This window comes from Polyodon spathula, chromosome 14, assembly GCF_017654505.1.
Source record: "Polyodon spathula isolate WHYD16114869_AA chromosome 14, ASM1765450v1, whole genome shotgun sequence".
NCBI lineage: Eukaryota > Metazoa > Chordata > Actinopteri > Acipenseriformes > Polyodontidae > Polyodon > Polyodon spathula.
In genome coordinates, this window is record NC_054547.1 from 1325063 (window position 1) to 1341111 (window position 16049).

The 16049-nt window shown below is 40.5% G+C and overlaps 1 protein-coding gene across 1 annotated transcript in view; it reads left to right on the plus strand.

The window, feature by feature from the left end:
* Nucleotides 1-256: 256 nt before the first annotated feature.
* LOC121327055 (metalloprotease TIKI2-like) overlaps nucleotides 257-16049 on the plus strand; it is a 70820-nt gene continuing 55027 nt past the window's right edge. The window contains exons 1-2 of the mRNA XM_041270849.1: nucleotides 257-673; nucleotides 3450-4010. Of these exons, the coding sequence (XP_041126783.1) occupies nucleotides 569-673; nucleotides 3450-4010 (666 nt within the window). The 5' untranslated portion in view covers nucleotides 257-568. The remainder of the gene's footprint in view (nucleotides 674-3449; nucleotides 4011-16049) is intronic.

The window sequence follows — 16049 nt, forward strand, 5'->3', positions numbered from 1 at the left end:
GATGTAAACCGAAGCTCGTCGCGCCCCCTTGTGGTAATGTATTATATATTTTAAAGTGCTTGCTCCGAGTTTATGAGAAGTTTTGGATTCTCACAAGTTGTCAAGCAGGATGTGTACCCGCCTTCCTCTGCCTGCCTGCCTGTTCAAACAACAATCATGAAATCCCATCTCAAACACACAGACCCCCCCCCCCCAGCTCTCTCTCTCTCTCTCTCTCTCTCTCTCTCTCTCTCTCTCTCTCTCTCTCTCTCTCTCTCTCTCTCCCCTTCTTCATCTTGTTTTAAAAAAAAATTCCCACGTACTCTCCTGTAAACAGAAAAACATAACTTCATTCCGCTACAGCAAGAGTGGGAGACCAAGTCAGCACCGAGCAGCATGGCGGAGATTCGGGCAAAGCTCGTCAATTCTGACCAGACAACTTAATGTAACTGAGCAGGGCTACAGGAGCCTCGGATAACACGTGTAGATTGTTTTAGTTGTTTTATAGAGATTAATATAAAAAATCAGAAACAACAACATACACACACGCCTAGCTGCCGGCTATACCTTCACCTTTTACAAAGCGGAGATGCGTTGCTACGCTGCCTTCAGCTGCCTGCTTGTGAGTGTGATTCTACAAAACGTTACACCCAAGAACCACAGCCAGCCCTGGCAATGCGAGCGCCCGAAGTCGGTAAGTTTACCTGACTGACTGTCAAACTTTTCAGGGCTCTGCGCAGTGCACAGGCTGTACAATACAGGAGTAGAGATAGCGGCACGGGCAGTGTTCGGATTAGTTATGGGGTGTTGCTAGTTATCCATGCTATTTATTTATTTATTTATTTTTCTCGTATGTTAACCGATGACATGTTAAACTTTGCTGTAGTCAGTGTGAGTGACATGCTCATACTTTCTCTTGACAAATTTCTGTATAGTCCAGCTTTCTTTCAGTTCTTCAGAAATAAAAAAAAAGCACCTTTTAAATGTGTCTTCAGTCAGTCGGTTGGAATAGATTGTGTACAGATATGGTCAAAAGTTTCGCATCCCTTTGACTTTTTAGGATTGAGACATAATTAAAACAAACAAACAAACAAACAAACAAACAAACAAACAAATAACTATATGAGCATAATTTTAATATTTTATTTAATATTGTGTAATCAAAGAAACTACACAATTATATCGCAAAAGCCTACCGGAATTGACAGTATTTCATGTTAGCGTTTAAAAAGGCACATTTTTCTATTGTTATGAATATGGAAAACAGAAAAGGCGGTATGTAAAGTCAACATAACATTATTGAGCAGGTTTAATTAAACTATGAAGCACAATTAGTTCATCTAATAGGGTGATGCTAAACTTTTGGCGATAGCTCTTTCTATGTATGCATGTATGTATATATGTATCTATCTATATCCATATCTATCTGTCTATCTATCTATCGATCTCTCTTTCTTTATATATAAAGTAGGCCTACAGTTATGGCCAACATATTAATATTATTAATGCGCACGGCTTTCCACATTCCCTGTCCTCGCTGTTCTGTTACTGTACACACACAGCACTAGATCCGTGCAACGCTTATATGCCAGCGAATTACCGCATGTGCAATTATTTCAATAATGGGGGTTTACATTTATTTTATTCCAAATATTTGTATTTTGTGCAGGCTGTCATCTTTCTTTCTTTCTTTCTTTCTTTCTTTCTTTTTTTCTTTCTTTCTTTCTTTCTTGCTTTCCCCCGCACACGGTTATAAAAAGCCCACGAGGCAGTGTTAGTGTTAGGTATATGATAACGATTACAATCTTGTATTTCTTTATAAGCTATCAGCTTTGTGGGTGCTGGTGAATGTTAATAAACTCCTGTCCCTGCTTGTTATGTGTCTATTATTATTATTATTATTATTTGTATTATTATTATTATTATTATTATTATTATTATTATTATTATTATTATTATTATTAGGTTAAAATGTCCATACTGCTTGATTCACACACACACGCAAGGGGCATCACCAATCGCACACCTTGTGAATGCACCTGGTTCAGATTGTGTACCTTTGACCCGGGTGTGCGGGCTGCGGTAACTGTAATGCGCGTTTAATTTACTGTTACACAAGATTGTAGTTAATTCATGGTTTAGGAGTAACCCATGTTTTCTTTGTATCCAGTGGCACCGCTATCAGCAGGTTAGATGTTTTTATTATAACTGTTCATTCTCCAAATAAATGAAGCCTAACTGCAGAGATTAATTTCCAATGATTTATCTTATATTTACGTAACACATTACACACATTGCGATCTCTCTCTATCTATATATACAACCCGTGTAAAAGTATTTTCTATACTGTGCGCTTTCGTTACATTTTACTTTAAACATGAGACTGCGAGGTTCAATATTGCACGTCCTGGGCGTGCTGTGATCGCTGTTTGAATTCCTAATCATCTGTCAGTTAAAAGAGTTAAGTCTGCTTTTTTTGTTGGTTTTTTTAAAATTAAGTAATTCAATTATTTATTAAAAACACATTCATAGATTTAAATAGAAATTGTGCTTCTTTTAATTCTTATAAAATAACTTCATTAAAAGTTATGATCACTCGAATTTTGTTTATTTTAAACATATTGTTTTCCTAAAATATTATGAAGTATCAATATGTCAGAATAAGTTTCAAGCAGAATATTAAACAACTGACTTCTGTGTGTAACTAAATTGCTTTTGGGCGGTACGGTAGGTTCCATTTGACTGGCAAAAATTGTATACAGACTAATAATAATAATAATAATAATAATAATAATAATAAATAATATGTAATAATATATTATTACCTTATATATGTCGTTGGAAATTATATTTTTGGTTACCATGTAACCCCCCCGCCCGGTCCCCCACACCCCCCATTAAGCTCTGCAGAAATGGAAGAAAGTGAATGCAAGAGAAAGATGTAACAATCAGAGAAAACATTAGCAGAGTATAGAAGGCTGGTCTGGGTAATAGGGATAGCTGTGCAGACACAATATAGGGTTTTGTCTATGAGAAGGGGTGCTGGTGATTGTCACTATTATTTTAGACCAGTAAGGAAAATGACACGATGATATTGCATTTGAATACAATGTATTATTATTATTATTATTATTATTATTATTATTATTATTATTATTATTATTATTATTAGTTGTAGTAGTAGTAGTATTAGAAGTAGTAGTAGTATTACAAAAATTATAATTATAATTAATATAACCCTAATCTCATTTTAATTTTGACCATTTTAAGTTACCAGGTATTATACACTAATGTGTTTGAGAGAGAACTAGAACAGGGTTTCCCAGAAAAAAAGGTGTCAGTAGTTTGAGCTAAAGCCCTTTTTTCTGTTCCTTGAATATCCTCTTCCCTTCCAGTTCCTCAGCCTGTACAAACCAACTCAATCAAACCCTCGCCCTCTAAATTGCTGCTTTTGTTTTCCGACTCAACAGCCAAGTCACATGAACTCGTTTCTGTGGACGATCAAGAGAGACCCCCCGTCCTACCTGTTCGGGACGATCCACGTCCCCTACACCCGCGTCTGGGACTTCATCCCTGAGAACTCCAAGAAGGCCTTTCAGCTGAGCAGCAACGTGTTCTTCGAGCTGGATCTCACTGACCCCTACACCATCACGGCTCTCACCAGCTGCCAGCTGCTGCCCCGGGGAGAGAGCCTGCAGAAGCTGCTGCCCCGGGAGCTATATCGTCGGCTCAAGAGCCACCTGGACTACGTCAAGCACATGATGCCTCACTGGATGACCCCCGACCAGCGGGGCAAGGGGCTGTACGCCGATTACCTCTTCAATGCCATCGCCGGCAACTGGGAGCGCAAGCGGCCTGTCTGGGTCATGCTGATGGTCAACTCCTTGACCGAGGCAGACATCCGCTCCAGGGGGGTCCCCGTGCTGGACCTGTACCTGGCTCAGGAGGCGGAGAGGCTGGGGAAGAGGACAGGGGCCGTGGAGAGGGTGGAGGAGCAGTGCCACCCGCTCAACGGGCTCAACTTCTCACAGGTAAGGGAGGCGTCGCCCTGGAAGAGACAAGGGAGAGAATGAATGGGTGAACAGGGAAGTGTTCGGCGTGACTACTTAGAGCCTGAACACATCCCAGCAGGGATGAAACTAACACTCCTGTTAAACCATTCCAGGTTTTACTCCGAGCTTGACGGAAATATTGCATAGCAGTTTCACCCATTCCAGGTATAAATATGTACTTCATTAGCCCAATGTTATAGGTAACAAGCACAGGTGTGTCTTTATTAAAGTCTAGGTCCAAGGGCATGATGTACTTATGTTGGGCTGTGTTCCTCCTGTGGCTCTATAGTGCTTGGTAAGCACAGTGAACTGGTACCTGGCTGTGGCACTACAGTGGCAGTGCTGGGTTGCAATATTAAGCGTTTGATTTGAAGATGCAGCGGTGGTTCAGCATGTGCTTAGTCTAAAGAGAGAAGCACATGGGCAGCCTTGAAGAGCAAGCTGCTTAGAGACAAAGCACCAGTCTGGAGGGCTGCCTGCCGGCCGACCGGCAGCACAGAGGGAACTGTTCAGTCATCTCTGCTGCTGGGTTGCAGTTTCTGGAGGCTCATAGAAACTGTAGAGCATGTGAGGTCACTGCTTCTGCTGCTGAGTATAATAAATCAACAGAAAGAGAGACAGGGTGCGTCACACTGCAGCCTTTAGGAATCCACAGAGGCACAGTTAGTAACTTCATTAGCAGATGATATAATACTAGTTGGAAACAAACGTTCTTTAGAAGTGTCAGGTCAACCTCTGTAGATTTCAAGCGCCCTTAATTACAGCATAGTGTTCAGTTGAGCCCCAGTTTTCTAATTTGCCTGAAACCCGCTGCTATTGAAAGCTATTCTATTGTCCTCCTGAGCGGCCCATTCTCCTAGTGGAGCCTGGATCCCAACGAATCTGAATTTCGTGTTCTTTACTTTTTATAATGCTCTTTGTGGCAGCACCTGCCTCTGCAGCATGTTCATTATTGTACCAATAAACACATTACTGCTGGTCTGATTAAAATCTATTTCCAAAAGTCAGTTGTTAAGTGCTGGGGTAGTTAATTCATATCAGCAACAAACCATAAGTCAACCCAGAAACCCAGCAAGCCTCCACCATGCCGTCCAGACCTCCTCTTCTCGGCTTACCGGTGAGGCACATGTCAGCAGGCTGCTAACTGACAGGGCTGCCTGGCGTTCTATTTTAGCACAAGCTCCATCAGCTCCTCCGATAGGTTTGTGTCTGTGTGTGTTGGAATGGGTGGCTCAGATCTCTCGGACACACAAGCATAGCCACATGCACAGCAATGGTCAAGTTTTGCACTTACACACCGCTTTGTAGTTTTCCATATACTGGCAAAAATGGAAAAATGTGACATTTCAAAATCTAACACGAAATACTGTACTACTATGATGGCTTTTTAAATGATGTCTCAATCCTAAAATTATAGGTGATGCGAAACTGTTAGAAACATAAGAAACATAAAACACATAAGAGAGGTTACAAACGAGAGGAGGCCATTTGGCCCATCTTGCTTGTTTGGTTGTCAGCAGCTTATTGATCCCAGAATCTCATCAAGCAGCTTCTTGAAGGATCCCAGGGTGTCAGCTTCAACAGCATTACTGGGGAGTTGGTTCCAGACCTTCACAATTCTCTGTGTAAAAAAGTGCCTCCTATTTTCTGTTCTGAATGCCCCTTTGTCTAAACTCCATTTGTGATTGAAAAAGTCCTCTGGGTCGACATTGTCAATACCTTTTAGAATTTTGTAGTCTTCTTTATTCAAGACTGAATAGATTCGATTCTTTTAGCCTGTCTGCATATGACATGCAGACAGGTCTTATTAATGCATTGTACGGTTTTAACATTACTTCCCTTGATTTAAATTCAACACTTTTCACTATATATCTGAGCATCTTGTTGACCTTTTTTTTTTATAGCTTTCCCACATTGTCTAGATGAAGACATTTCTGAGTCAGCATAAACTCCTAGGTCTTTTTCATAGATTCCTTCTTCAATTTCAGTATCTTCCATATGATATTTATAATATTTATTTCCTGCATGCAGTACCTAACAAACTTCTGTATTAAATGTCAATTTTCATGTGTCTGCCCAGTTCTGAATCTTGTCTAGATCATTTTGAATGACCTTTGCTGCTGCAACAGTGTTTGCCACTCCTCCTATTTTTGTGTCATCTGCAAATTTAACAAGTTTGCTTACTATACCAGAATCTAAGTCATTAATGTAGATTAGGAATAGCAGAGGACCTAATACTGATCCCTATGGTACACCACTGGTCACCTCGCTCCATTTCAAGATTTCTCCTCTAATCAGTACTTTCTGTTTTCTACATGTTAACCACTCCCTAATCCATGTACATGCATTTCCTTGAATCCATACTGCATTCAGTTTGAGAATTAATCTTTTATGTGGGAATTTGTCAAAAGCTTTCTGGAAATCTAAATAAACCATGTCGTATGCTTTGCAATTATCATATTGATGCAAATTATCAAATATCATTGTTGATGCATCCTCAAAAAAATCAAGTAGGTTAGTTAGACATAATCTCCCTTTCTTAAAACCAAGTTGACTGTCTCTGAGGATACTGTTACCATATGGGTAATTTTCCATTTTGGCTCTTATTATAGTTTCCAGAAGATTACATATAATAGAAGTCAGGCTTATTGGTCTTTAATTACCGGGTTCGGTTTTGTTTCCCTTTTTGTGGATCGGTATTACGTTTGCAATTGATCATAGCTGTACATACGCACACATGCATGCTGATGTGTGCAAACCCCAGCACTCAAATGTACATCCCCCGCAGGCACAAACATACTTGACATGCTGCTGTGTACATGCAAACAGATACTAACATGCATACCTTGCACGGCTGTAATTGAATCTGTCAGTCACAGGCTCCCTGCTGCTCAGGTCAGCGTCGTGCTAATTTGAGAGGTTCTCCTCGCTAAGCTGGCTCTCTCTTCAGCAACACTGTCAAGACAGGCTTGTCACATTCCTACAATCGTTAGAGGATACGACAAGCTGGTTCTGTCGTAAAGCATTCCTGCATCCAGAAACAGTGCTCAAGTAAAACCTCTAATAAAGTTGCATCACTGTTGCTTTACTGCGTACTCCTTGAAAACGATCTGAGCATGTTTTACCATAGCTTTCCCTGACAGTTTTACCACTGTCTTTATTGTTTCAGATGCAAGGTAATATTTTATTGTACCTGGTGGCAGGGGCACCCCGTAAGGAGATTTCTTCTATCTGTCTGGTGTGCAGTACTAGTGTACGCATAATGGACTTGATACTCACAGATATTTACACTGATGTTAGTCATCCACCATAATCAAGTGAGACATTCGATCGAGGGACTTTATAGGTAGTTTATTATTCTTCTTTAGAATTGTTTTAGGTGTTCTCTACTTCTCTGTCTATATATACTTATTCCTCTTACAGGACTCTATGTTAACTTCCTCCCCATCTTTCCACACACAGCATCCCCAGTAGCCTGGGCTGTGTGTCTAATCTGCAGTCTGCAAGTCCTCAGGTTTTGTTGCGTTCTCTGTGTTGAATTTCTCTGGCTCCGAGTTCTCCACCACTGGCTTGTGTATATTGGGCTTGGCTGGCACTGCTGTCCAGTGCAGAGCTCTTCATTCTGCCGTCACTGGCACTGAGCTGTTAGCACAGAGTTCTCTTTATTGAAATGCTGAGTGGGTTTCCTGTACGGTACTGGCTAACTTGCAGTGCAATACCTTCATGCTTCAAATTTAATTCACAGTTTTTTTGGATGCTGGTATCACGTTGCTCAGGAATTTGCTATATCTATATCTATATCTATATCTATATCTATCTATCTATCTATCTATATCTATCTATCTATCTATATATCTATATATCTATATATATCTCTATCTATCTATCTATCTATCTATCTATCTATCTATCTATCTCTATCTAATCTATCTATATATATATATATATATTGAAATTGCTGGCTCAGACATCCTAACTGTACTCTGTTTTCAGTGTACTTTCTTATAGAACCCCAGTTCTGTTACCCCTGTTACCCCAGTTACATTTATTTTCCTCTAATATATATATGTTTGTATCGAATTGCTGTCTATAGCATCCCAAGCATCCCAAGGTGGTGTTTTTGGGATTGAATTTGCTGGCTTGTGTGATCAAGTGAATGAATTCTCCAGAGAGAGAGAGAGAGAGAGAGAGAGAGAGAGAGAGAGAGAGAGAGGTATTTTGTCAAGTTTTTTATTGTATTTTGTATGCCTAGATATCCCTTTAAATTCCTTTTCAAATGGAACACTCATTATCATCTTCTCTGACAGTGAGGTGTCACAAAAACATTGAGTGGGGGTCAATATTTTGCACATGTTTTTTTTTTTTAATTTTTAAACGTGTCTTTTAGAAATAATGGAAATCATTATAAAGTCTCTGCTCATAGTCCATTTTACAAAAGCAAAGCAGCACACAACTCTGCTTGGGAGACACCCTGGACCGGATGGCTTGGGGGTCCTGTGTCAGGTGCATTGACATGAGATTCAAGGGGAAACTTTCAACACACAGTCTACCCACCGTACAGTTCCATCACCTTCTCATTGCACAGTCTACCCACACTATAGTCCCATCACCTTCTCATTGCACAGTCTCATCACCTTCTCATTGCACAGTCTACCCACCTCATCACCTTCTCATTGCACAGTCTACAGTCTCATCACCTTCTCATTGCACAGTCTACCCACACTATAGTCCCATCACCTTCTCATTGCACAGTCTACAGTCTCATCACCTTCTCATTGCACAGTCTACCCACACTATAGTCCCATCACCTTCTCATTGCACAGTCTACAGTCTCATCACCTTCTCATTGCACAGTCTACCCACACTAGTCCCATCACCTTCTCTACAGTCTACAGTCTCATCACCTTCTCATTGCACAGTCTACAGTCTCATCACCTTCTCATTGCACAGTCTACCTTCTCATTGCACAGTCTACTCATCACCTTCTCATTGCACAGTACCCATCACCTTCTCATTGCACAGTCTACAGTCTCATCACCTTCTCATTGCACAGTCTACAGTCTCATCACCTTCTCATTGCACAGTCTACAGTCTCATCACCTTCTCATTGCACAGTCACTATAGTCCCATCACCTTCTCATTGCACAGTCTCTCACCTTCCCACACTACTAGTCCCATCACCTTCTCATTGCACAGTCTACAGTCTCATCACCTTCTATTGCACAGTCTACCTACAATACAGTCCCATCACCTTCTCATTGCACAGTCTACAGTCTCATCACCTTCTCATTGCACATCACCTTCTTCATTGCACAGTCTACAGTCTCATCACCTTCTCATTGCACAGTCTACAGTCTATCACCTTCTCATTGCACAGTACCTCATCACCTTCTCATTGCACAGTCTACAGTCTCATCACCTTCTCATTGCACAGTCTACAGTCTCATCACCTTCTCATTGCACAGTCTCTACAGTCCCATCACCTTCTCATTGCACAGTCTACAGTCTCATCACCTTCTCATTGCACAGTCTACCCACATTATAGTCCCATCACCTTCTCATTGCACAGTCTACAGTCTCATCACCTTCTCATTGCACTGTCTACCTACAATACAGTCCCATCACCTTCTCATTGCACAGTCTACAGTCTCATCACCTTCTCATTGCACTGTCTACCTACAATACAGTCCCATCACCTTCTCATTGCACAGTCTACTCACTCTACAGACCCGTCAACTTCTCATTGCACAAAATTAAATAAAAAAGAGATGCACAAACACCAATAACAATGAACAGCAGATTCTGAGTGAGGTTTCATCAGTGTGGTTGTTATTCTGAGTGAGGTTTCATCAGTGTGGTTGTTATTCTGAGTGAGGTTTCATCAGTGTGGTTGTTATTCTGAGTGAGGTTTCATCAGTGTGGTTGTTATTCTGAGTGAGGTTTCATCAGTGGAGGAGTTATTCTGAGTGAGGTTTCATCAGTGCGGGAGTTATCACACCTTTCTTTACAGTTAGAAACACATAAAACAGCGGTAAAGCTTTACCCCAATACTAGTTCTCAATGGCACTGTGACTGTGCCAGAGACTGTTAGCAGGCAGGTTCCATTGCTCTAACTCAAGAGCCAGTCTGCTGTTTGGCTTTGGACTGACTGACACTCTTCTGCTCATTTCAGATTTGCAGGGAAGATTTACTGTGTGACTGCAGTTTTAAAACTTGCATTTTTGGGATTAGTGGACTTTAATTTAAAAAATATTTTCTAGTCGAATGGTTTATTTTTAGAATCATACAATTTCCTTTGTTAATAACACAATATATTAAAAAAGAATAGACCACATTTAGACTGTACTGCAATTGAAACAAGGCATACTTTTTAAGAGACTGCACTCCATCTGGGGTCCATTATATGTACATATGGAACTTTATAATGTTACAGTACCTGTTGCAGTTTGCCAAAGTATTTTGCGTTGTTTCATTTATTTTATTTCATTAGTTGTCCCCAGTTCTGCATACCTGTCAACCCCTATAGCTAAACCCTAAGACGGGAGAATGTAGTACATTTATTTTTGTTAAAAATTATGTTTGACTTATTTCTTTCTGCCCTGTTAGCTGCGTATCACTTGACTTTATTCTAGACTGTCCCCAGCCAGACATTCATTACAAAGAGCTCCAGCAGTAGTAGTTGATGTTGGCAGACGTGTTGGCTAGTTCGATCAGATTCAAGGCGCTTCTTATATAATGGAAAAATAAGACTTTGAGCTGAGATCCAGTGCGTTCCAAGAGCTGTAGCCATGATCATATGGCCTCATGGGGGGAAAACATTTAGAATCAGGAGGCTCCATGATGAAGGTGAATGAAAATTAAAGAGGGGGGAGAACAGGGTGTTGAAAGAACAGCCTGTATGGGGAATTTCATGCTACGCTCTTGTTAGCGATATTAATTATGACTAATATTATTCCAATGATTATTATTAATAATAATAATAATAATAATAATAATAATAATAATAATAATAATAATAATAATAATAATAATAATCCTTTCAAATCTCTTTCTGTGATTTGCACACATTTTGATTTATTAAGATAGACCGTTGCAAAAGTTTCAACATGAAAACTGTGATGCTTGCATTGGTCGTTGAAATTACAACTTTTCCATTCCAAGGCTGGATTGTGAAGATGGGAATTTGGCTGGTTTCTGGTCTCTAACCAGCATTGCCAGCCAGCCAGCTCATTTGGAGTAACAGGTCCTTAACTCTGCCACAAACAGCAGATCTAACTGTTACTACCTTGGCCAGCTCAATAATGGGTACAAGTAAAAATAGGAGGCTAATTTTATGGTGTTTTACAACCTACTGTGGACTTAATTCTATGCAAAATATTTAAATCTGGCTATGGTAGCGTTTGTTTTAAATCGAAGCCCTTCTCCCTTCTCTAATGTTTTTAAATCCAGACAGAAAAACCTGCTAGTTCGCAAACTACAAAACACGAAAAACTTCTGTTTCAACCGCCATAAAATTTCAATCCTGAAATAACAGCATATCATCTGTTTGGTGTGTGCTTGTGATGCTATTGCATCAATCACGTCCTTCATATACAAAAAATAAACTTTGTCCAGCAGAACCACAACCTTCTCAACCAATTCCTCCCACCATCTCAAATTACAAACACAAAAATAAATCCAGATTTCATAATCGCCCAAGAGCACCCGTACTCTACAGTAACTTTTATATTCTACCACCAACAGGCAGCGTTATTCACAAATATTCATTTCAACAGGATGAGTCCCATAAGTTTCACATCTCGCATGCCTGTAGCAAGTACACGGAGTGGTTCATAGCAAATACAACATTATTAGAATAAGCAACGCTGGTCTCCTTAATTGAATGAAGAACATTCTTAGATCTGTTTTGTATTTTTATTTTTTTGTACAAGCGGTACTGTAGCTTTAGAAAGTGTCTACTTTCGTCTTCTTCCTGGCATACCACCGCTGCAGGTATTCGCTCTGCCAGAAGACTGTGTACAATTCAGATAATGGGAAGGATTGATTTTGAATGAGTTTCTACACAGCTTGGGGTTCTGGATCTCCAAGCTGCTATTGATTTTAAAAAACCAAAACACTTGCTTTCAGTGAATTTGCATAACAACACAAAGTGTATTGGGAAATGGTACAAGTTGGATTGTAATTATGCATTTTGATCATCAGCAATGACTTTCTGTGTCTAAGAAGTTTTTGTAAAACATCCATTCATGATGGTCTACTAAGAATGAAAGACACCAGGGGAACAGTAGCAGTAAACGAGGGATGCATTTCGACAGGTGGAAAGTTACAATGCGTACAGGCTGTAGACTGCAATACACTGCGAAACCTATTTAGAACAGTCCTCCTCTAGGAATAATTTGCCTGTGAGATATTAAATATGAAATAATTTGCACTGTTAGTCATTGTTACAGGCTTGGCCACAAAATGTGGTTATAATAATGCAAAAAAACCCAAACAAAATAATAAAAGTTTCCAAAGGAAATAAAAATAAGTTTCCATTATTTTTCTCACTGGCCCCTTTATACAGAAGCTCTCAGGTTATTCTATTTTAACAAAATTGTTACCATCTGGAGTTAGTACCTCCTCACTGCTGTATGAGGTTCACAAGTGTGTCTCCTGGATATTCGTACTAGAGAGAAATGTATTTTAATATCTGAGTCTGTAATGTTTCCCCTTGGAAAAAACATACCTGTCAGTAAGTAGGTCTCAAATGTGTAGTACTGAAAGAAACCCCTATGAGTTGAGTTGAGTTTATTCCCTTTCTGCCCACAGGCCCAGCACAGGTAGACGTTTTCTTGGTCATTTCAACTGGATAATTAAATTGCCCCTAACCCTTTCAACACCTCATTTCCTGTTATTAACTAACCAGGTGCTTCCCCCGATGACTGACTGGCTACAGCACCAATGAGGTGGAATGCTCACATGACTTTCTTTAACCTATGAAAATACATGTTCGCTATAATATGTTCTCCTTGAAAAACGGAACATTTGATGTAGCGAATGGAAGGGATCAAAAGGTAATATGGTAAAAGGTACTCAGTGTGACAAAGAGTATCACATCTAAGTGCTTTGCCATAATGACCCTCCTTTCAAACAGTCATAAAAAGCCACAGCGGAATATACAAGAAGCCCCCGCACTTCACAAGAAGCCCCCACTCTTCACAAGAAGCCCTCACACTTCACAAGAAGCCTCCACACTTCACAAGAAGCCCTCACACTTCACAAGAAGCCTCCGCACTTCACAAGAAGCCCCCGCACTTCACAAGAAGCCCCCACACTTCACAAGAAGCCCTCACACTTCACAAGAAGCCCCCACACTTCACAAGAAGCCCCCACACTTCACAAGAAGCCCCCACACTTCACAAGAAGCCCCCACACTTCACAAGAAGCCCCCAGACTTCACAGGAAGCCTCCACACTTCACAAGAAGTCCCCACACTTCACAAGAAGCCCTCACACTTCACGAGAAGCCCCCACACTTCACAAGAAGCCTCCACACTTCACGAGAAGCCCCCACACTTCACGAGAAGCCCCCACACTTCACAAGAAGCCTCCACACTTCACAAGAAGCCCCCGCACTTCACTTGATAAACACCAGCATGTCATGGGAATAGTTGCACTTTCTTTTTGATCAATATCTGTAGGTCTTGAGATTGAGATCTATAGTACACCTAGAATGTTAATATTTCAACTTGTTTATACTATGCATTTACTATGATAACCACATTTTGCTTGTTTATTTTAGCATGCAAGCTATGCTTTACTGCACTTTGCTATGCTTTCTTCATGATATACAGTTAATGCGGTTCATTTCTGGATCATACTGGCACGGCTCCTATTCTTGTTTCTGCGTGTATTGTAAGTGCAGTAGGATTAGTGGGCTTTGTTAAACTCATTTCTTTCTGAGTGTTTTGTCTAGGGGGTGGAATTTTATTAGTACAGGTGTAGTGTACCTGTTGGTTCCTTTCATTTCACAGCTGAGACGTTTTGTTTTCGGTTGGCGAGCTGGCACAGTTGGTTTTAAATCTCTTTGTTTATGACGCGAATGGGTTGAGTCCACCACTTGTATGATATTCTTAATGCCATATCAATGCCAATCAGTTTATTTTAGCTGTGACGCACAACGGAGTTCTTAAACTCCTGCTGAATATTGTTTTGGTTCATTTGTAGACGTGTTAATTTGCAGACTCACACGCAAACTGTACTGCAGAATCAGGTTTCATGAGATTCTAGCTGTAATCTGAGGACACCGTTGAAAATGTGGAGATTGGATTTAGGAAAGAGGGAAGGAGACATTACTTCTTATAGAGCGTGATGAGGGAATGGAAAAGGTTTCCTAGTCATGTGTGTTGAGGCAGGATCACCTGGGTCTTTTAAGACCAAATCTGACAACGCTTTGAGATTAATATAGCAACTAGGAACTAGACAACCTAACCCTAAACCTAACCTTAACCCTACCCTCTCTCCTACCCCTGACCCTAACCGTACCCCAACACCTACCCCTACCCCTGCCCCTAACCTGAACCCTCCCTATCACATTTATAACTGAATAGTGCTCCGCATGCATTAACTCCATTGCAAGCCAAGTACTTTTTATCTACATTTCTTTAATGAAAAAAAAAAAGTTTAACTTACTTGCCATATTTTGAAGCAATGTAAGCTTGTTTTGATTGGCTTTTTACAGTTTCTGTTTTCTGTAGGTGCTTGCTACTTAGGGTGGCACTTTGCAAATAGTTTCAATGTTCATAGACTTGTATTATTGATTTCTCTCGGCAAGAGATGGAACAGGACAAATTACAACCCAGTAAAGCCCGTTTCTTGCCTATGATAAGAAGGACTAAGCCTTTTCTTTTGTCCTGTACTCCTCATTCAGTGAAGTGCAGCTTTTCCTTCAGTGTTTTGATTGCAAGCCCATTCCCGGATTACGAGAGATGCTGGTGTAGATTTAGAAAGGGTTGAAAACTGATCTCAAAACAACAGCTCAGTCTTGAATGAGGAGATTAAATTGTAAAGACCCACACAATGTGGCAGGCCCAGTCATAATAATTGTTTAATTTTGTTAAAGCTCTTTCTAATCTCCCAGGGATAAACCGATTTCCTTGTTGAATATCCGATCCTGTGCTCTGTGTTTTTAGGAATTAGCTTTTCCCCAGCTAAATCCTCCCCCTGTTTATTTACAAAATTCCAGGGACGGACAGCCAGTTTGGGTGCCAGCCTTTAGGACAGCATCCCAGAATCCCTGGGAGTGCCTGGGAAATTGTATAAGGACAGTGTGTGTACGTGCTTCCTCTGAAAAGCTGTCTCGAAGTGGGTGAGGCGGCACAGTGGGGTCAATGCACTGAAAATCATACCTTCGCCTCTTTGACCTTGGTGGGATTGGTTTGGTGGTCTCAGACTAGGATTACATTGACTAACATTGAAACTAAACTGAAACACATTTCAACTGAAACACATCTCAGACAAACTTGTCTGATCCTTTCACTTAACGAGTTTACTCAACCATGTCTTGACCTTCAGGGTTCACTTGCTGAGGTAAAATATTTGAGTTTCACCAGCACTGAGGAGTAGATTAAAAGGTTTGTGACTCAGTCGAATGCCTCTAGCAAATGATACTGTGCTTGAAGTTTATTGGACTGGCACTTTGATTGTACAGTGCTGTGCTACAGCATGGTTTAATACTTCTTAAGTAACCAGGTAACACCTACCAGAAAGAGAGATCTGTCTTCGGCCTGACCCCTTACCCTTCATGTTTACAATCTCCTGCAGGAGAGACAAAGACAAACTTCACAGCTTGACAGCCTAAAGGTCATGAAACCCAAGAGATGGTGCAATCCCAGTGGGGAAGAAAATATGGCTTTGGTTGGAAATCACAGAGGTTTTGTTTTTTTCTGTTTCCTTGAGGTAGTCTGTTTCACCTGCAGATTAAATATAATCAAACATGGGAGCGGTTTGGAAGCAAAACAAGTTAAACAAAGCAAGC